The 23,638-nt window shown below is 42.2% G+C and overlaps 1 protein-coding gene across 4 annotated transcripts in view; it reads left to right on the top strand.

The window, feature by feature from the left end:
• Positions 1-23,638, top strand: part of LOC106603656 (DNA (cytosine-5)-methyltransferase 3A) — a 77,561-nt gene that overhangs the window by 16,927 nt on the left and 36,996 nt on the right. For all 4 annotated transcript variants that reach the window (XM_014197582.2, XM_014197592.2, XM_014197601.2 and 1 more), the window contains exons 4-5: positions 4,663-5,116; positions 23,019-23,065. In XM_014197582.2, coding sequence (XP_014053057.1) covers positions 4,663-5,116; positions 23,019-23,065 — 501 coding nt within the window. The remainder of the gene's footprint in view (positions 1-4,662; positions 5,117-23,018; positions 23,066-23,638) is intronic.

Here is a 23,638-nt window from a genome sequence, read left to right on the forward strand (position 1 = left end):
CCTATACTCCCTGTTCACTCATGACTGCATGGCCAAGCACGACTCCAACACTGTCATCAAGTTTGACAATGACACAACAGTGGTAGGCCTGATCACCGACAACGATGAGACAGCCTATAGGGAGGAGGTCAGAGACCTGGCCGTGTGGTGCCAGGACAACAACCTCTCCCTCAACGTGATCAAGACAAAGGAGATGATTGTGGACTATAGGAAAAGGAGGACTGAGCACGCCCCATTCTCATTGTCGGGGCTGTAGTGGAACAGGTTGAGAGCTTCAAGTTCCTTGGTGTCCACATCACTAACAAACTATCATGGTCCAAACACACTAAGACAGTCGTGAAGAGTGCACGACAAAGCCTATTCCCCCTCAGGAGACTGAAAAGATTTTGCATGGGTCCTCAGATCCTCAGAAGGTTCTACAGCTGCACCATCGATAGCATCCTGACTGGTTTCATCACTGCCTGGTATGGCAACTGCTCGGCCTCTGACCGCAAGACACTACAGAGGGTAGTGTGTACGGCCCAGTACATCACTGGGGCCAAGCTTCCTGCCATCCACGACCTCTATACCAGGCAGTGGCAGAGGAAGGCCCTAAAAATTGGCAAAGACTCCAGCCACCCAAGTCATAGACTGTTCTCTCTGCTACTGCATGACAAGCGGTACCAGAGTGTCAAGTCTAGGTCCAAAAGGGTTTTTAACAGCTTCTACCCCCAAGCCATAAGACTCCTGAACAGCTAATCAAAGGGCTACCCAGACCCCTCTTTCACACTGCTGATACTCTCTGTTTATTATCTATGCATAGTCACTTTAACTCTACCTACATGTACATATTACCTAAATTACCAGGCAGTGTCAGAGGAAGACCATAAAATTGTCAAAGACTCCAGCCACCCTAGTCATAGACTCTTCTATCTGCTACCGCACAGCTAGCGGTACCGATGCACCAGGTCTGGAACCAACAGGACCCCAAACCATAAAACTGATAAATAGTTAACCATATACTGTAGTTAGCCAGACTATCTGCATTGACCCCTTTTTGCACAACTCTTTGGACTCAACACATACTCTGCTGCTACTCTTATCTATGCTGTTGCCTAGTCACTTTAGCCCTAGCTGTGTGTACATATCTACCTCAATTACCTCATACCCCTGCACACCGACTCGGTAATGGTACCCCGTTTATACAGCAAGGTTATCGTTACTCATTGTGTATTTATTCCTTGTGTTATAATTGTTCAAAAAAATTCTCAGCATTTTTGGGAAGGGCCCATAAGTAAGCATTTTACTGTTAGTATATGCCTGTTGTTTATGAAGCATGTGACAAACAACATTTGATTTGATTTGCGTGATAATCTGGATCATATTACAGGCATTAGTTACAGATAGAAGCTTCCTCTTGAGAGGACAACTAGTCGCTAACCAGTCAATGTTCAGGTCACCCAGAAAATAGACCTCTCTGTTAACATCACACACACACTATCAAGCATTGCACACATATTATCCAAATACTGACTGCTAGCAATTGGTGGCCTATAGTAGCACCCCAAAAGAAGAAGAGGAGGAAATACTTGATCCTACACCTGTATGTGTCTGTATTTCTGTCTGTTTCTCACACTCTGCCTCTGTCTGTCTGGCCGTCTGTCCGTCTGTCCATCTAAGACGATGGCTGCTTCAAAATGATGTTGACAGTGTTGACAGACAGAGAAGGCATTCTCATCTCGTTAGACATGCCCTACTTTCCTCTGCTGTGACCCAGTAATTGTCTCCGTAACAAATTTGAACACTATTTTTAGGCAGTGGTCTAGCAGAGACACTGTGGAAACAAGACCCCTCCCCCATCTCTCTCAAATGTGGGTCTGTCTATAAACTAGGGTAAGTGTGACGATTTCTTGTAACAGCTGTTGATAAGTCATTGATAATAATCTGCCAATGTTTTTCATGTCATTACGTTAAGCTATATGGGGGATCATAGCTATATTAGTTAAGATTCACAAGGTGATTTAAAACTTATGTTTAACCCTTTACCATGAAGGGTGTCTTGAGGGATTTGTCTGAAATCATGTGACATAAAACATTACTTTTCTGTCCTTGCATTTATGGTCTTGTAAATTGTCATTATATCATATATTAAGCATGAATCAGTTAAATTAGACATTGAACTTGAACCCTTTAATAATCCTGGCTGTAGCTGTCGGACCGTTTTTTTGTGTAGAGATTTCAGATATTCAGTGTAACTATGTAACATTTCGTATCTCCTTATGTAACTGGGTGAAAACAGTTTTCATGGGCACGCAAATCCCAAGTAATAAATGTGATTGCAAAATCCAATGCTTTAAACCGATAAAGTCACCTTCCCTTGATACTTAAAACATGATCTGATCCAGGAAGCAATGCAACAACAGCCCAGGTGCTGGGAAAAAGGTGTTCGTGAAAGAATGTCCAGAATATGTTGGTGTGTCATTGATTACGCCGCTGAAGACAGTTGTGCCTGGATCAGCGTTGGATCTAATATCCCTAGAGAATTGATGTTGAATCGTCTGTTGTTGTCTGCTTGATTTACAGCAGTATCCCGTTAGATTTAACAGAGAAAGCATCAAGGTAATGTGTTCACGTTTTCATATGTTCTCGTGCCTCGGATTGGACACCGAGTCTACTGTGCGCAATTGTGTAGGATAGACTATTGCACAACACCCAACGCTATTCCTATTGATTATTCTGGATATAATGACAACAAATGACATAGCCTAGTGGGCTTCTACACAATATGATCTGGTAATGAAATAACATGACATACATTTTGTTTTCCATGTTACACCTTCAATTTTAAACATTACAAGGGGCTTGAAGTAGCCTGCATGAACTTGGAGTACTTGAATAGGCCTACCTTGAAAATAAGACACTTCCTCAATTTGATGCTTGAAAAGCCCTATTTATAAGTTCTCCTGCTCCCTTATAATTATCCGTGATTTCATTTTTTATCCGTTTTTGTGAGAGATGTGGCCACTTTCGTTTGTTTCCCACCGCTTCAATTGGAGGGTGTTGTTGCGCTACTCTGTTGCGGTAAAACCATGTGAGGTGCTGGCTTCAACTTGGCTTTCCATAGAAATCCTTCAATTAAAAAGGGAACCAGGTCACTTTCTCATTATAAAAACAGTGATGGTGAGAATCAAATGTTAAGATAAACGCTACTGGTATTCATGGCTGTATTATGACATGAATACCAGTACATCACTAACTGATTTGTTGGTTAAAGGCTTGTACAGTAAGTAAGCATTTCACGGTAAGGTCTACACCTGTTGTATTCTGCGCATGTGACAAATACAATTTGATTTGACTCGATGCCTGCGTCGGCCACACAGATAGGCAGCAGAAAAATCGGGTTCTATATTAGGCCTTAAAATGTACAATTATATCAATTATACAATTGTATAACATTACATTACAATTAAGTTATTGAAAAGGTCCCTGAAAGTCCTTGAATTTGACTTGCCAATGTCTGTATGAACCCTGCTTAAAGGATGTACACTGAGTATACAAAACATTATGAACATCTGTTCTTTCCATGACATAGACTGACCAGGTGAATCCAGGTGAAAGCTATGATCCCTTTTGATGTCACTCAATATTAGGAAGGTGTTCCTAATGCTTGGTGTACTCAGTGTACAGTCCTAAACCTATGTTGATGTATAGGTGGATTTATGGGCCAATTTGCATATATTCACTTTTATTCCTCCAAGTACACATGTGGAACTGTATGAAAATCATTTTTATTTTAGTTTCAAACAATTTAGAAATGTTTATCCCAATGTCACACATAGGCCCCATTATTTATAGTAAGACCCATGTCCTCTACTTTGAACATTTTGGACATGAAATAAATACATTTCCTCACTAAGAAGAGATGTAAATCAGGTGATCAACACATTATTTTTTTATGTACTTGTCTTAAAAGAGTATTGGAGTGCCTGGCTTGATGTAAAGATATGATATAGATATACAATGAAATAGATTTACAATGTAGTTAAATCACGTCCCGATAATCCCAGCCAGATAATCTTGTTGGGTCTGCTATGGGGTCATTGGGTTCGGGAATCTCTGTGCTCCTGTTGGAACAGAGTAGTAAACACTTTTCTTTACAGATTGAAATGATTTCCAGGGGCGAGTCCCCACGTCAATGTAGTATCCAAACAAAATTAAAGATTTCCTTCCTTTGACAAAAAGCCAACATTCCTCTCGTATTTCTGTGCTGCTGTAATGCGTTGAAGAACTCTACAAATGAGTTACAGCACTCAACGAATGCACAGCCAGTTGAGTTCACAGTGTTTCCGACGGTAACCCATTCAGTGCTGAATATTACTATAACCAACAAAAGGTTATTTGTGCAGCGTTACTGTATCGACTCCGGTGTAGAGCTACAGTGGTTATGGGAGGGAGGCTAACAGGACCTCAGGCTAGTGAAGCAAGTGATACAAATATACTGAATTGTGCTTTTCGTTCAACTAAAGGTTAAAGCGATGCAGTGGAATAGAATAGATATTACTTTATTATCCCCGAAGGGGACATTTTCCAACATTTCTAATAACGTGAAGTGATTGGCAATAATATCAACACACAAATATAATCTTCCTATTGTCTTGATATATCTTCTTCCTTTGCCTGCAGGTGGAGGGCAGTGTGTCTTTGAAGGAGAGTGTGGTCGGAGGTGGGTACAACAGTCGCACCGGGCTGGCAGCGGAGAGAGAGAGACAGTCTGTGTCTGTGGCGCAGGTGCACAATGGAGTCGTGAGCAGCGGGCACGCAGACAGAGACAGAAACCAGGCTGGTGCCCGCTGCTGCCCCAAGCAGGACAGGAAAGCTTCAGAGAAGAACGGGTTACCAGGCGCCCCTGGTACCCCCAGTGCCCCTACCAGCCGGTCTGAGGACGCCCCCCCCGAACCCCACACCCTCCTATGTCAGAGCCGGAGCCTGAGTCCCCCCTCCCTGGAGAACGGGTTTCTACTGAGCCGGGAGCCGAACCGGGACGAACAGGACGACTCTGAAAAGGACAAAGAGGAGACTCTGCCAACTCCACCGCGCAAAAAACGAGGCAGGCGGAAACTGGAGCGCCCAACGAAATGTGAGTCGTGTCTCCTGCTTGGTTATATTATTATCTTCGTTCTCACTACTTTCTTGGCACAGCCAGCTCTGCTCTGGCACCACTGCTGGCCAATGCCAAAGGAATGAAAATGAACAATGAATTCGCATTGAATGGATGTGAGCGGTTTCATGTTACTTGCTGTGGCCATTTTGAATTATTCTTTGGTCGTGTTCAGTACGGATGAATTTAACCCAGTAATGTAAAGCATTTTAAATAACTTGTAATAGAAAGGGAGAGAGCGAGAGAATCCTGCTCACTGACAGTCTGCTGTCATGACGTAGAGATTAACCAATTTGCTAGCTTCCCCTCTCCCGTGTCGTGTTCATTATGTCACACCATAGCAAAACTGGACAGGTGTTTCAGTTTGGTGCCTAATGAACTTTACCCTGGTTCACCTCTGTGGCCCCCCTCTTATCTCTCTCCTCTCTCCTTCTCTTCCCTCTTCTCAGAGGTGCAGCCAGGCTATGACCTCAGTGTTCCTCTCCCACTATCCCTCCCCCTCTCGCCCTCTTCTCTCCCATCCCCCCACACGCCCTCTCTCTCAGAGAGGTGCAGCCTGGATGTGACCTTGATGAGGAGTAGAGTAAATAAAGCCCTGGTAGAGAGAGAGAGGAGAGCTTCCGTCTCCTGGCAACCTGCCTTCCTGCCCCTGCTCTGTTCTGTTGGGGCTGTGTGTGTGTGTGTGTGTGTGTGTGTGTGTGTGTGTGTGTGTGTGTGTGTGTGTGTGTGTGTGTGTGTGTGTGTGTGTGTGTGTGTGTGTGTGTGTGTGCCCTTGTTCTGTAGGGGCCGTGCTCAGAGAAGAGCTCAGGCTCAGGGAGCAGGTCTGGTGTGTGTTGTTGTGGACTTTGCGCTCTGTGTGTGTGTGTGTGTGTGTGTGTGTGTCTCTGTCAGGGGCACGCCAGGTGGATGGCACACAGCCCAGAGCAGAGCCACTTACACACTGAGTCTGCACTCTAATAACCTGATACACACACTGCCCTACATGCTGTGTAGCCAGCTTCCTATCTAAATGTACCTCTCCAAAACTGCATTGCAAAATCAGTACTGGATGAATGATACAGGGATTGTATTTGGTTGTGTGTACAGCACATTCATTTGAAATGTAAATCACACTTTCACTGGAGTGAATAATACTGCTGTAGATAATTCAGTGTGATTATTCCACATTCAATTAATACATTAGCTATAAATTGATGACATAATTCATCTCAGAGGAAGAGGAGAGGAAGAGAGTATGGTGGATGGATGGATGATGGATGGATCGATAGATAACAGGCTGAATGGGGGGAGGGGGTTCTGCCATCCATCTGAAGGGCACAGCAGAGGAAGGATTGCAGCTTAGAGAGGAGAAAGAGAGGAAGTGCATGAGCGCTAGCAATAAGAGAGCTGAAACACCTCCCAAATGGCACACTGTTCCTCATTTAGTGCACTATATAGGGAATAGGGTACCATTTGGGACACAGATATAGTAACAGGAAGCCTAGTGGTTAAGAGCGAATCCCCGAGCCGGCAAGGTGGGAAAATCTGCCGTTCTGCCCTTGAGCAAGGCAGTTAACCCCCAACAGCAACTGTTCCCCCGGCACCCATGACATGGATGCAGATTAAGGTAGCCCCCCCCGACCTCTCTGATTCATAGGGGTCGGGTCAAATGTGGAAGATGCATTTAGTTGTGCAACTGACTAGATATCCCCTGTGCGTGACACCAGCCAACTCTCCCTTCTCTCCTCTCCTTGCACCGCAACAGAAACTCCCTGATCTTGGTAGCAGCCCCAAAGTAAAGTAACCCCCACTCTGCCTAACTCACCCACTGGTTATGTAGGAACTTATTCACATTGAGGAAGCACAGAGAGAGAGCGTGACGGAGGGGGAGAGAGTACAAGGGGAAGAGAGAGAGAGGTGGACTGGGAAAGGGAGAGAGGAAAATAGAGAGAGAGAGAGACAGAGAAAAACAGAGAGGGGGGAAAAGCGAGGTGGAGGCAGAAATAGAGAGTTACACAAGGGACCAAGTTGAAGAGAGACAGAGAAAAAAAAAGAGAGAGGATCATGGTCTATTGTGTCTAGGGTACTTCAGTGACAACACCAGGATAGTTGGAGAAAACATGGGCTTGTTTCCCAAATGGCATCTATTATCATATAGTGCATTACTTTTGACCAGGGCCCATTTGGGCCAAAGCCATGCTATAAGGACACTGCCCCAGGCCTCTCAGAGCTCAAGTGTTGTAATGGGGCTGAATGATACAACACTTAAGACTACTGTGTTTGTTTAAACTGGGCCGAAATGAGTCTTTTAGGGTATAGTAATAATATGGTTTTATTCTGTGTTTATCATTGTGTCAAACTGTTACGTGCAGCAGCTACATGCAATATTGTTTTACATTTTCAATAGACATTGAAGGCCGATATGAAAACAATGTATAGTTTTTGTTACCCCTGTTCCACAAATGCAAACATTGCAACTATGTTTAGCAACAAAACTAACACATGCGTAACTATGGGGAATAACAGATGGAGTTGGGTTAGAACAGTGGCCACCAACCTTTTCTGAGTCAAGATCAAATTCTGAGTCAATATGCAAACTGAGATCTACAGCACCAATTATTATTATTCTTTTTTTTACATGACTTAGAATACATTAACCAATAAAAAACATTTCTGTAGCAATGAGGTTTGTACAGTAAGCTATAGACCCAATACCTTATCACTGCATATTGGCTATGCTTGAATTGCCCTGCCAATGTTGTTCTTCTCAGACCATTTTTTCTGTTTATTTTTTGTTGAAATTACAGTAGGTATATGATCACACCGGTAATAGAGAATTTGTTGCATTACTTGTGAGGCACGGCTAAGTGAGGATAATAATTTGATCCTTTTTTTTTTTACTGGACTTATGGCCTGAATCTGATGGTGAGTCTGATGCCCCGTTTACATCGTGACATATTTCATTACGCCGTATGTCATCTTCACAGAGTCTTGCCCCGCTACTGAAAGGACAAGTGTAGTGTTTGTAATACAAGATTGAGGAGAGCCTGTCTCGTCAGAGATGCATTTATTTTGAGAGATTGCAAAATATGACCTTTTCATTCAAGACAGGATAAATGTATTGCTTCAGGTGATAATAAAACATATTTTGTTTAGTTACTAGATAGCTAGCTAAACGCTAGGCTAGGTTGAAGATACCATTGTATTTAGCGACCTCCACCTAATAATTATCAAAAACCAACATCATTACCATCACAATAAACTTAAACGGGAGGCAACAGTCATATAATATAATTGGCTTAACAGCCAATGTGTATTATATAACATTACTATTAAAATAGTACACACTTATAGCAATGGGTAATTGTTTTTAAGTTGCTAGCTATTCCATATATAACAACGCAAGCTTATACTTTCAAGTTTTCATAACAATCGGTAATCGGCCTTTTTGGACGCCGATTATGGACGATTACATTGCAATCCAAGTGGAAACTGTGTGGCAGGCTGACCACCTGTTACGTGAGTGCAGCGTCAAAAGGACCTTGTGGCTGCAATGAGTCAAGATAAGTTGCTAGTTAGCATTAAACTTATAAAAAAAAAACAATCAATCTTCACATAATCACTAGTTAACTACACATGGTTGATGACATTACTAGGTTAACTAGCTTGTCCTGCATTGCATATAATCAATGCGGTGCCTGTTAATTTATCATCGAATCACAGCCTACTTCAACTTTGCCAAACGGGTGATGATTTAACAAAAGCGCATTCGTGAAAAAAGCACATTCGTTGCACAAATGTACCTAACCATAAACATCAATGCCTTTCTTAAAATCAATACACAGAAGTATATTTTTTTAAACCTGCATATTTAGTTAAAAGAAGTTCATGTTAGCAGGCAATATTAACTAGGGTAATTGTGTCACTTCTTTTGCGTTCAGTGCAAGCAGAGTCCGGGTATATGCAACAGTTTGGGCCGCCTGGCTCGTTGCGAACTGCGAACTAATTTGCCAGAATTGTACAGAATTATGACATAACATTGAAGGTTATGCAATGTAACAGAAATACTTAGACTTAGGGTTGCCACCCGTTAGATAAAATACGTAACGATACCGTATTTCACTGAAAGAATAAAACGTTTTGTTTTCGAAATGATAGTTTCCGGGATTTGACCATATTAATGACCAAAGGCTCGTATTTCTTTGTGTTTATTATAATTAAGTCTATGATTTGATAGAGCAGTCTGACTGAGCGGTGGTAGACAGCAGCAGGCTCGTAAGCATTCATTCAAACAGCACTTTCCTGCGTTTTCCAACAGCTCTTAGCAATGCTTGAAGCACAGCGCTGTTTATGACTTCAAGCCTATCAACTCCCGAGATTAGGCTGGCAATACTAAAGTGCCTATAAGAACATCCAATAGTCAAAGGTATATGAAATACAAATGGTAGAGAGAGAAATAGTCGACGCGTCATAATTCCTAACTGGGAATATTGAAGAACTGGGAATATTGAACCACCAGCGTTCATAAGTTCTGATGTTCTGAGCAAGGAACTTAAATGTTAGCTTTTTTACATGGCACATATTTCACATTTACTTTCTTCTCCAACACTGTGTTTTTGCACTATTTAAACCAAATTGAACATGTTCCATTATTTATTTGAGACTAAATAGATTTTATTATGTATTATATTAAGTTAAAATAAAAGTGTTAATTGTTCATTCCGTATTGTTGTAATTGTCATTATTACAAATATATATATATATAAAAATCGGCATCGGCTTTTTTTGGTCCTCCAATCATCGGTATCGGCGTTGAAAAATCATAATCGGTCGACCTCTAGTCTCAAATACTTCGTTACAGTAGGTAGTTATCTAGCTAGCTAATTTTGGCCATATTAGCATTGAAATAAAATCAGTCAAAACACCTCAAAACAAGACATGGTATCAAGAACAACATGAAACTAACTAAAAGCGAGTCACATCGATTCCCCCATGGCAGTTTCTTGTCATTTTTTGTAATTATCTGTCACAACTCACAGACATCTGCCCCCATTTAAGCGTGAGCATGATTTTCGTGACGTTGTCAGCTAACCCATCTATAAAGACATGTAATTGTTGTTGTGAGTGTTTGTGAGGGAGTTGCTTTTCGCTTGGACCCTCGCTCAGCCTCTTGCTGCTGTAATGTGTGTGGTTAAAAACTCTTCATGAATCATGAATCCTAGTGGCCTAGTGAGTCTTCTAGTCTTCTAGTTGGGTAGCATCCATGCTCCTTGGCTAACCTCTACTCTGCTCTGCTGAGCGCAGGCAAGAAAACAATGCTGCTTAGGAATGGCTAACACGCCTTTGTAGTTACAGCAAACCTGGGTTCAAATACTACTCAAAATAATTTCAAATACTTTATCTGGGCTTGATTGAGCTTGCCCGGTATAATGTAACCAATAGAATAGTTGCAGAAGTACAAGCCCCGCCCATATGGCACTCCAGACAGACTAGAGCAAGTGCCAAAAGTATTTGAAATATTTTGAATAGTGTTTGAACCCAGGGCTGACTTACAGACCTCAGTAACTCACTTCATTCAACACCAGATATGTGGGAAAACCCCATGGCTGCGTCCCAAATTGCACTCTATTCGCTATGTAGTTTACTACATTTGACCAGGACCCATAGGGCTCTGGTCAAAAGTAAGTAGTGCACTATGTAAGATATAGGGTGCCATTTGGGAAAACCGACAGTTTCAGAAGTTAGATTTTATAGTATTAGTGGAGGAGAGGGAGTAGGCTTAGCTACATTTTATTACTGGAGGCTAGAGGAAATATGTTTTGTGCAGCATTTAGCCTACAGGAAGTGTGTCAGTTTCCTTTTCTGAACAGTTTTATCACACTACCAACGGCAATTTGGCTTTGTACTTTCAAGCCAGGTATAATGTTGGAGGTATATGTTGCGGCTCAGGGCCCTATTTTCTATCCACACGCTCACACACATGAACACACACACACACACAGGATAGACATTTTCAACTAAACCATGTGCTCAAACAGGAAATGCAATACATATTTATTTGGGGTGAAGTGTAGATAGGAAACATACAGAAACATTCAGTCAGGCCAAGGAGTTGATACATATAGGAGTGATTAGGAGATTAGTTTCCAGTGTACTTCATTTGATAGTGCCCTTATGTTGAAGTAGTGAAGAAAACTGCTGAGGCTACTATCACTACTATTACTATTCCAATGAGGCCATTGCATTGACATTGTTGCAGAATTCATGCAGAAAGTTGTGATTCATTATGAAGGAGGCAGAGTGTTTTAACCCTATCCCAAAGCTTAACCTTTACCTTAACCATTTGGAATGGGTGCCTAACCTTAACTCTTAATGTAGTGCACATAGGTGCCATTGCCTGCCGTTTCGCCCTTGAGCAAGGTAACGCTACTTAACCCCCACAACAACAGCTCCCCGAGCGCCCAGTGTGGCAGCCCCCGCACCTCTCCAAAACCTCTATATGTATGTGTGTCTTTCGAAGGGGTTGGGTTAAAAGCGGAAGTCAAATTTAGGTTGGACCTTGTGTGCAATTACCTAATAAAGTTATCTTCACGTTAACGTAGTCAAAAAGGCATGTACCATTGACCACCAGTTGGTGTAGCGCACAGGTCCATACTAGCCCGATTTCATCAAGTGCGTGGAGATCGCAGTAGAGATTTTATGTGGGCCTACAGTCACACAAGAGAAGCAGTGAGTAGGTTACAGGGTTGTTGTTTTTTCTGCTTAGTGTCAAGGGATTGTGAGGTGGGAGGAGCTATGGTAATAGCAGCCAGCTGTGGCTCTCATCTCATCTCCACTCCTCTCCTCCCCCTCTCCACTCTCCACTCCCCCTCCTCTCTTCCCTCCACTCTCCTCCCCTCTCCTCTCCTCCACTGATGGTATGTCGGGGGGGGGATATAAAGTCGCGGTGTGTAAAAATAGAAATCATCCAAAATCAAACATTAGACACTGTTAAAACATTCGCATGGAGAAAAGAACCAGGTCTGGACGGATTTCCCATAAAATTGTATTGAACATTCTAGGACAAAGTAGTGCCCTATTTACTCAAATGACAACACACGTCACTCAATTCAGTACTTCCTAGTTCCATGTATCAAACAGTTATTTCAGTTATATTAAAACAGGAACATCTGGAGAGTCCCCTGCAGATTACAGACCTATACAGTAAGTTAAATCAATTGTGAATAAAATATCAACAAAACTCATAAGCAACAGAATAGAAAAAGTCTTGCCAGACCTGATACATATTAATCAAATGGGGTTCATTAAAAATAGATAGTTAGAAACAAATCCAACAACATGTTTTAGTATAATACAATACGCAAAAAAACAAGATGTAGATTCATCAATATTGGCTGTTGGTGCTGAAAAGGCTTTCGACCATCTTGTATGGCCTTTTCTATTCAAAACTTTGGAAGCCTTCAACTTTCCAGCTAAAATGTAAAAAAAAGCATACAGATATTATATAAATATCCTAAAGCAAAAATATACACAAAGAAAACATTATCTGATGAATTTGCTTTAGAAAGGGGCACAAGACAGGGATGTTTTCTCTCCTCCCTCCTGTTTGTACTTAGGTTGGCATTTATTGTCATGAATCTTGCCCTGGAGGCAGCTCTGTAGGGTTGTCACTAGCTGGTACAGCCACAAAGTCATAACTCTAACCCTAACCTTAACCACACTGCTAACCCTAATGCCTAACCCTAACCTTAAAATAAGACCAAAAAGCACATTTTTCTTTGCATGAAATGTTACAATATAGCCAATTTTGACTTTTCAGCGGGCCCATCAAGCTGAAATCGCTCAGTTCTGCCTCCAGGGCAAGATTCATGACAATAAATGTCAACCTGCTGTTTGCACTGGCAATTGAACCGCTTCCAGAAAGAATTAGACAGGACCAAACGTAACAGGTATCGGTATTGGTAAACATGAATATCAACTAAATGTATTTGCGGACGATCTCCTGATATACCTTGACATACCTGATATTTTCAGAATACTCTAAAATCTCAGGATATAAAAACCCACCCCTATGGAATAATCCTTGGATATCTTTTCAGAATTCACTGATAAATTGCCCACATGGAAAACTAAAGGCACAGAAACCGTAAATTACTTGGTAATGGGAAATAAAATGATTTCCATGACAGAATTAAAAAGCAAATTTGAACAGACTAATATAGAGATTTTGAAATACATGCAACTTAAAAGTTTTATATCACAAAATGTCCATCTGAAATCTTTTGAACATCAGAGCAATGTTTAGGGAATCCTATTTGAGTCCGAACATGATACTCATATGATAGGTAAGACATGCAAACATTGCAGAGAGCCTATCCAACTGACAATCTCTGAGAAACAAATATTGGAACCATGACCTAAAAAGAACTGATATTGGCACAAGATGGAGGGAGTGTTGGAACATAACTAATGAGATTACAGTAAACGAAAATGTATGCATAATCCAGTATAAACAAATGTATAGAATTGATTATACAAGAGACAAAATTCACAAATTCTACAGCACAACGACAGAGTCATGTCTTAATTGTAAAACAAGCAAAGACTCAATAACTCACACCTGGGAGTGCTATAAAGTCCAAAAGTTATGGTCGGAGGTAGAAAGTTGGCTGTCAGAAGTTTTACAATTTAAGTTGACTTTTAATCCATCTATCTGGATTTTTTAAGACATGTCATATGAATGTGCGGTGAGATACCTAATGCGTTGGTTAATTATTTTGAAAAATGTTTTACTTAAAAACTGGAAATCTAATGATCCTCCTTCGTTTAAGCGGTAATCAGCAGTAGAAACAATAACAAAGCATTTTCCCCACCCCTGTTTCGGTTAAAAGCTGAGTGATTGGGCTGATTAAATGTAACCACTCTCAAATTCATAGACAGAGCTATGGATGCAAGGACTGACCATCCATGATATCAAAATAGTTTTAACCATGTTTTGGGGCTATAGAGTGATTGTTTACATGTACTTTGTTTACAGACATTGGAGTAAAACAAGCTTATATTTTGGGTTCTGATGGGATATGACAGTTTAACTAAGCACTTGATGCATTTATAAGTTATATTCTTCAAGAATCCATTTTTGAATTTATTAGGCAGCAGCTGCTCTTCCTAAGGTCCAAACACATTAAGGTACTTACATCACACATAAAACAAAAGATAAAACAGTACATCATTATTACACCACTGTGTATATACAGTCGTGGCCAAAAGTTTTGAGATGACACAAATATTAATTTTCACAAAGTCTGCTGCCTCATTTTGTATGATGGCAATTTGCATATACTCCAGAATGTTATGAAGAGTGATCAGATGAATTGCAATTAATTGCAAAGTCCCTCTTTGCCATGCAAATGAACTGAATCCCCCAAAAACATTTCCACTGCATTTCAGCCCTGCCACAAAAGGACCAGCTGACATCATGTCAGTGATTCTCTCGTTAACACAGGTGTGAGTGTTGACGAGGACAAGGCTGGAGATCACTCTGTCATGCTGATTGAGTTCGAATAACAGACTGGAAGCTTCAAAAGGAGGGTGGTGCTTGGAATCATTGTTCTTCCTCTGTCAACAATGGTTACCTGCAAGGAAACACGTGCTGTCATCATTGCTTTTCACAAAAAGGGCTTCACAGGCAAGGATATTGCTGGCAGTAAGATTACACCTAAATCAACCATTTATCGGATCATCAAGAACGTCAAGGAGAGCGGTTCAATTGTTGTGAAGAAGGCTTCAGGGCGCCCAAGAAAGTCCAGCAAGCGCCAGGACCGTCTCCTAAAGTTGATTCAGCTGCGGGATCGGGGCACCACCAGTACAGAGCTTGCTCAGGAATGGCAGCAGGCAGGTGTGAGTGCATCTGCATGCACAGTGAGGCAAAAACCTTTGGAGGATGGCCTGGTGTCAAGAAGGGCAGCAAAGAAGCTACTTCTCTCCAAGAAAAACATCAGGGACAGACTGATATTCTGCAAAAGGTACAGGGATTGGACTGCTGAGGACTGGGGTAAAGTCATTTTCTCTGATGAATCCCCTTTCCGATTGTTTGGGGCATCCGGAAAATAGCTTGTCCGGAGAAGACAAGGTTACCGGAGAAGACAAGCGCTACCATCAGTCCTGTGTCATGCCAACAGTAAAGCATCCTGAGACCATTCATGTGTGGGGTTACTTCTCAGCCAAGGGAGTGGGCTCACTCACAATTTTGCCTAAGAACACAGTCATGAATAAAGAATGGTACCAACACATCCTCCGAGAGCAACTCCTCCCAACCATCAGTTTGGTGACGAACAATGCCTTTTCCAGCATGATGGAGCACCTTGCCATAAGGCAAAAGTGATAACTAAGTGGCTTGGGGAATAAAACATCGATATTTTGAGTCCATGGCCAGGAAACTCCCCAGACCTTAATCCCATTGAGAACTTGTGGTCAATCCTCAAGAGGCGGGTGGACAAACAAAAACCCACAAATTCTGACAAACTCCAAGCATTGATTATGCAAGAATGGGCTGCCATCAGTCAGGATGTAGCCCAGAAGTTAATTGACAGCATGCCAGGGCGGATTGCAGAGGTCTTGAAAAAGAAGGGTCAACACTGCAAATATTGACTCTTTGCATCAACTTCATGTAATTGTCAATAAAAACCTCTGACACGTATGAAATGCTTGTAATTATACTTCAGTATTCCATAGTAACATCTGACAAAAATATCTGAAGACACTGAAGCAGCAAACTTTGTGGAAATTAATATTTGTGTCATTCTCAAAACTTTTGGCCACGACTGTACAATACAAAATGTATAATACCACCATACAACAATATTACAATGTACGTATGTATGTGTAGACTGCGTGTTGTAGCGTGTGTGTGCGTATACGTCTGTCTGTACCTGTGTATATGTATCTCTCTTCACAGTCCCCGCTGTTCCATAAGATGTATTTTTATCCTTTTTTTATCTGATTCTACTGCTTGCATCAGTTTACTGATGTGGAGTAGAGTTCCATGTAGTCTTGGTTCTATGAAGTACTGTGCGCCTCCCATAGGCTGTTCTTGACTTGGTGATTTTGGAGAGACCTCTGGAGGCATGTCTTGTGGGGTATGCATGTGTGTCTGAGCATTGTGCTAGTAGTTTAAACAGACAGCTCATGCATTCAGCATGTGAACACTTCTTACAAAAACAAGTAGTAATGAAGTCAATCTCTCCTCCACTTTGAGCCAGGAAAGATTTACTTGCGTATTATCAACGTTAGCTCTCCGTGTACATTTAAGGGGCAGCCGTGCTGCCCTATTCTGAGCCAATTGTAATTTTCAGAGTTCCCTCTTTTTGGCACCTGACCACACGACTGAACAGTAGTCAAGGTGTGATAAAACTAGGGTCGTAGGACCTGCCTTGTTGATAGTGTTTTTAAGAAGGCAGAGAAGCACTTTATTATGGACAGACTTTTAGCTACTATTGTATCAACACGTTTTGACCATGACAATTTACAATCCAGTGTTACTCCAAATCAAATCGAATTTGTAACATGCGCCGAATACAACAGGTGTAGACCTTACAGTGAAATGCTTACTTACAAGCCCTTAAGCAACAATGCAGTTTTAAGAAAAAAAAGTGTTAAGAAAGTATTTCCCCCCAAAAAACAGAAGTAAAAAAATAAAAAGCCTTTTTTTTCAATAACTAATAATTAAGGCGCAACAATAAAATAACAGTAGCGCGGCTATATACAGGAGATACCGGTACAGAGTCAATGTGCGGGAGCACCGGTTAGTCGAGGTAACTCAGGTAATATGTACATGTAGGTAGAGGTAAAGTGACTATGCATGGCTAATAAACAGAGAGTAGCAGCAGTGTAAAAATGGGGGGTGGGGTGGGGATAATGCAAATAGTCTGGGTAGCCATTTGATTAACTGTTCAGTAGTCTTATGGCTTGGGGGTAGAAGCTGTTAAGAAGCCTTTTGGACCTAGACTTGGCGCTCCGGTACCGCTTGCCGTGCCGAAGCAGAGAGAACAGTCTATCACTAGGGTGGCTGGAGTCCTTGGCAATTTGTTGGGCGTTCCTCTGACACCGCCTGGTATAGAGGTCCTGGATGGCAGGAAGCTTGGCCCCAGTGATGTACTGGGCCGTATGCACTACCCTCTGTAGTGCCTTGCGGTCAGATGCCGAGCAATTGCCATACCAGGCGGTGATGCAACCAGTCAGGATGCTCTCGATGGTGCAGCTGTAGAACTTTTGAGGATCTGAGGACCCAAATCTTTTCGGTCTTTTGAGGGGGAATAGGTGTTGTCATGCCCTCTTCACGAGCAGTTTAGTCACCTCAACTTGGTCAATTACCACATTATTCATTATTGTCCCAAATACAGTGCTTTTAGTTTTTGAAATATTTAGGACTAACTTATTCCTTGCCACCCTTTCTGAAACTAACTGCAGCTCTTTGTTAAGTGTTGCAGTGATTTCACTAACTGTAGTAGCTGATGCGTATAGTGTTGAGTCATCCGCATACATAGACACACTGGCTTTACTCAAAACCAGTGGCATGTCATTAGTAACGATTGAAAATGTAAGAGGCCTAGACAGCTGCCCTGGGGAATTCCTGATTCTACCTATATTATGTTGGAGAGCCTTCCATTAAAGAACACCCTCTGTGTTCTGTTAGACATTTAACTCTTTATCCACAATATAGCAAGGGGTGTAAAGCCATAACACATACGTTTTTCCAGCAGCAGACAATGATCGATAATGGCAAAAGCCGCACTGAAGTCTAACAAAACAGTTCCCACAATCTTTTCATCATCAATTTCTTTCAGCCAGTCATCAGTCATTTGGGAAAGTGCTGTGCTTGTTGAATGTGATCTGTTGTCAGTTTGTTTACAGTAAAATAGCATTGTATCTGGTCAAACACAATTTTTCCAAAAGTTTACTAAGTAAACAGACTGATTGGTTGGCTATAGGAGCCAGTAAAGGGGGCTTTACTATTCTTGGGCAGCGGATTTGCTTTTGCTTCCCTCCAGGGCTGAGGGCACACACTTTCTAGTCGGCTTAGATTGAAGATATGGCAAATAGGAGTGGCAATATCGTCTGCTATTATCCTCAGTAATTTTCTATCTAAGTTGTCAGACCCCGGTGGCTTGTCACTGTTGATAAACAACAATATTTTTTTCACCTCTTCCACACTCACTTTACGGAATTCAAAATTACAATGTTTGTCTTTCATCATTTTATCAATTATACTTGGATGTGTAGTGTCTGTATTTGTTGTTGTCATGTCTAAGTTTGCTAATCTTGCCAATGAAAAAATCATTAAAGTAATTGGCAATATCAGTGGGTTTTGTGATGAATAAGCCATCTGATTCAATTAATAATGGAGCTGAGTTTGCCTTTTTGCCCAACATTTCAGTTAAGGTGCTCCAAAGTTTTTACTATCATTCTTTAAATAATTTATCTTTGTTTCATAGTACAGTTTCTTATTTCTATTCAGTTTAGTCACATGATTTCTCAATTTGCAGTACGTTTGCCAATCGGTTGTGCAGCCAGACTTATTTGCCATTCCTCTTGACTCATCCCTCTCAACCATAACATTTTTAAATTACTCATTAATCCATGGGGATTTAACAGTATTTACAGTCATTTTTTTATGTGTGCATGCTTATTAGTAACTGGAATAAGCAATTTCATAAATGTGTGAAGTGCAGCGTCTGGTTGCTCCTCATTACACACCACAAAACAGCAAATATTCTTTACATCATCAACATAGGAATCACAACAAAACTTATTTTATGACCTCTTATACACTATATTAGGCCCAGCCTTTGGGACTTTGGTTTTCCTAGATTGGCTACTATATTGTGATCTCTACATCCGATGGATTTGGATACTGCTCTAAAGCAAATGTCTGCAGCATTAGTAAAGATATGATCAATACATGTTGATGATTTCATTATTGTGCAGTTTGTAACTACCCTGGTAGGTTGACTGATAACCTGAACCAGGTTGCATGTACTGGTTACAGTTTGAAGCTTTTTCTTGAGTGGGCAGATTGATGAAAGCCAGTCAATATTTAAATCACCCAGAAAATATAAGTCTCTGTTGATATCACATACATTATCAAGCATTTCGCACATATTATCCAGATACTGAATGGTAGCACTTGGTGGTCTATAGCAGCCCTCCATGTGCTCGCCAGAGGTAGCCTGACTGCCATTAGGTACCAAGATGAGATCCTCAGACCCCTTGTGAGACCATATGCTGGTGCGATTGGCCCTGGGTTCCTCCTAATGCAAGACAATGCTAGACCTCATGTGGCTGGAGTGTGTCAGCAGTTCCTGCAAGAGGAAGGCATTGATGCTATGGACTGGCCCGCCCATTCCCCAGACCTGAATCCAATTGAGCACATCTGGGACATCATGTCTCGCTCCATCCACCAACGTCACGTTGCACCACAGACTGTCCAGGAGTTGGCGGATGCTTTAGTCCAGGTCTGGGAGGCTATCCCTCAGGAGACCATCCGCCACCACATCAGGAGCATGCCCAGGGGTTGTAGGGAGGTCATACAGGCACGTGGAGGCCACACACACTACTGAGCCTCATTTTGACTTGTTTTAAGGACATTACATCAACGTTGGATCAGCCTGTAGTGTGGTTTTCCACTTTAATTTTGAGTGTGACTCCAAATCCAGACCTCCATGGGTTGATAAATTGGATTTCCATTGATTATTTTGGTGTGATTTTGTTGTCAGCACATTCAACTATGTAAAGAAAAAAGTAATTAATAAGATTATTTCATTCATTCAGATCTAGGATGTGTTATTTTAGTGTTCGCTTTATTTTTTTGAGCAGTGTATTTTTTTCCCTCATCAATTTACATACAATACCCAATAATGACAAAGAGAAAACAGGTTTTTATTAAATGTAACTTATTCGCATAAGTATTCAGACCCTTTGCTATGAGACTCGAACTTGAGCTCAGGTGCATCCTGTTTCCATTGATCATCCTTGAGATGTTTCTACAATTGATTGGAGTCCACCTGTGGTAAATTCAATTGATTGGACATGATTTGGAAGGGACACACCTGTCTATATAAGGTCCCACAATTGACAGTGCATGTCAGAGCAAAAACCAAGCCATGAGGTTGAAAGAATTGTCTGTAGAGCTCTGAGACAGGATTGTGTCGAGGCACAGACCTGGGGAAGGTTACCAAAACATTTCTGCAGCATTGAAGGTCCCCAAGAACACAGTGGCCTCCATCATTCTTAAATGGAAGAAGTTTGGAACCACCAAGACTCTTCCTAGAGCTGGCCCCGCTCGTCCAAACTGAGCTATCTGGGGAGAAGGGCCTTGGTCGGGGAGGTGACCAAGCACCCGATGGTCACTCTAAAAAAGCTCCAGAGTTCCTCTGTGGAGATGGGAGAACCTTCCAGAAGGACAACCATCTCTGCAACACTGCCAATCAGTGAAGCCACTCCTCAGTAAAAGGCACATGACAGTCTGCTTGGAGTTTGCCAAAAGGCTCCTAAAGGACTCTGACCATGAGAAACAAGATTCTCTGGTCTGATGAAACCAAGATTGAACTCTTTGACCTGAATGCAAAGTGTGAAGTCTGGAGGAAACCTGGCACCATCCCTACAGTGAAGCGTGGTGGTGGCAGCATCATGCTGTGGGGATGTTTTTCAGCGGCAGGGACTGGAAGACTAGTCAGGATCGAGCGAAAGATGAACGGAGAAAAGTACAGAGAGATCCTTTTTTTGTGTTTTTTTTAACCCCCTTTTTCTCCCCAATTTCTATCTTGTCTCATCGCTGCAACTGCCTCGGGAGGCGAAGGTCTAGTCATGCGTCCTCCGAAACATGACCACCAAACCGCACTTCTTAACACCCGCCGGCTTAACCCTGAAGCCAGCCCTATGGGACTCCCGATCACGGCCGGTTGTGATAAAGCATGCGATTGAACCCGGGTCTGTAGTGACGCTATCTAGCAATGTGATGCAGTGCCTTAGACTGCTGCGCACTCGGCAGGCCCCAGTACAGAGAGATCCTTGATGAAAACCTGCTACAGTGCACTCAGGACCTTAGACTGGGGTGAAGGTTCACCTTCCAACCCTAAGCACACAGCCAAGCCAATGCAGGAGTGGCTGAAACTAACCGCTGCTCTTTAAGTCTCTGAATTCTGTGGCCCGTAGTTTTTCCTGATCTGGTAACCTAACCAGATAAAACTCCAGAACTTATACGGTATGACTTGATTAATTTGTTGTGGCCAGAGTTTTTCTTATCAGGTCACATGGTTTAAAAAAAAGCTAGAAAAACTCATGTCAAGGTGGAGGATGAAAACCCTGTCAAACTGCAGAAATCTTGTACTTATTCATATTAATTATATTTTAAAGAAGGACTAGAGTAATTTCTTGTACACAGACACAGACAAAAAGCAACATGATTGGACAATAAAACTCACAGGGCTGAGCTAGCTTTATGCAGGTTTGCATCGTGTAGTCCTGCCCTATGCAACTGTCTGATAAAAAATGTACTCACAGTCTATGTCAGCTATTTTGTTAATTGATTTATACTAGTTAATAATTGTGGATTAGTCAGCCGGAGTTTGAATACAAATCAAATTAATCCCATTCACGTTTTCTCACAAACAAATGGGCTATAAATACACAACGTTACTGCTTCGTTTACCCTGGCCAGAGGGACAGGGTGCATAGTAGGCTAGACTATGCAACTGCTATTGTTAGTAGCTTTCAGTTGATCAGACTGAAAAATAGTCTAGTTTCCATGCAATACAGCATGTCAGATCGCTTGTGTTTAGGCATATAGGCTGCTACATTTATGTAAGAGTTTTTGCTTGTGTCTGTTGGGAGTGATGTGTTATTGCGCTTGCTAAATAAATATCGGAGGAAAGTGGAGAGCACGCCTTGAGTTTTGTGCGACCTGTGATTTCTGTGAATCTGATTGCTCAAGACACGCAAAGAGCCTACTGCAGCACTCTGATGTGAAGGACAAAAATTGTGCGCGAGTTGACGAATGATGAGGCAAATCGGTCTTAAAAAAACAGCACTTTGTGCCGCTTTTTGAAGCTTTGCGTCCATATATTTTATAAAACTAAATCAAAAGTGGTGTGGCGTTGTCACACCTGATTGAAAAGTGCTGTGGCAAGTGTCACCTCGCCACACGTTTTCCGGCAGGCCTGGGTCTATAGGTCTATTCTCTCTCATTCAGCACAGTATGGTGTCTGAGCTTCAGTTATGAAAGGGCCTACAACAGAGATGTTCAGTTACCTCTGGTTTTATTTTCTACCTGTCAGTTAATGGATTAATGTTTGGCCTGAGTGTCTGAATCAGAGAAAGTTAAGGTCGTCCTCAGGGGCCATGGCCATTGTCTCCAGAGTCCAGACAGCTACGTCATTCTGATACGTCTAACATCCCTGAGACAATAGGGCCATGGGGGGGTGAATAGACTTCTAACCTGGTCGGCAGACATTGATATCAGGTGCTAAGGTGACAGGCAATTGTGACTAGCTAGCCCACAGGTGACTAGCTACAGGTCAGGTAGAACTCTTATGAATGATTGAGGTGAACATTGCTCTTGTATGGCTGACTAGCTGTGTTTTTCTCCAGAGGTTAAACTACTGTGACTATCTAGCTTTGAGGTGTGACTAGCCTACATGTAGACTCCTGTGAATGATTGAGGGGATCCATTGGTCCTGTGTGGCTGATTCGCTGTGTTTTCTCGCCAGATGCTCAGGTGACTATGGCTACTGTGACTGTAGTCTCTGTCTTCTCATAGCTGCTGAGGCTGGCCAGCGAGACTACTGTGACTATTGGCTAGCCCAAAGGTACACTATTGAATGATTGCGCCTGTGTTTCCCTCTAGATGTGGAGCAGAAGGAGGAGGATGGAGTGGATGCAATCAAGAACGAGGTAAGTCCTCCACGGTCTTCATTCTGCTGTGTTGTGTCACATCATCAGTCAATCAGTCAATCAATGGTTCGGTCTCTGTAGGTGTGTCGATTCTCCACCTTTCTCGTGAAGTGTGCACTTGTACCGTTTCTTAGCTTCTGGCATGGATTTAACAATGGTGGAAACTCCCTCCAGTCAATGCTTACATCAAGTCTATGCTTAATGGGGAGTGTCGAAGTAGAGGCTGCTGGAAGAGGGTGTAGCCTCAGTCAGGGCCTTCGTTAGGACGGCCCACATCTTAGAGGATGGTGATGCTGGACTAGGGCGAAGGTTTCCTTTAGTAGACAATTTGTATAATATCGCGACCTCTTGGACTTGAGAAATGGTTCCTAATGGAGTATAGATCTGACATATCAAATACACTTGGTGCCCGGTCCGACACGGAAGGTCCTCGCGTTAGTCGACGGCGTCAGCAGGCTCGCCACGCCAGGCTGTGATTGGTTGAGACTGTAAGCGGGTTGCCACGGCTCTGGAAGAGACAGTTTGTGCTCCTTGCTGTTTGACCAATTGCACATTGTCTGCATTGGGCTACAG

Source organism: Salmo salar, chromosome ssa01, assembly GCF_905237065.1.
Source record: "Salmo salar chromosome ssa01, Ssal_v3.1, whole genome shotgun sequence".
Classification (NCBI taxonomy): domain Eukaryota; kingdom Metazoa; phylum Chordata; class Actinopteri; order Salmoniformes; family Salmonidae; genus Salmo; species Salmo salar.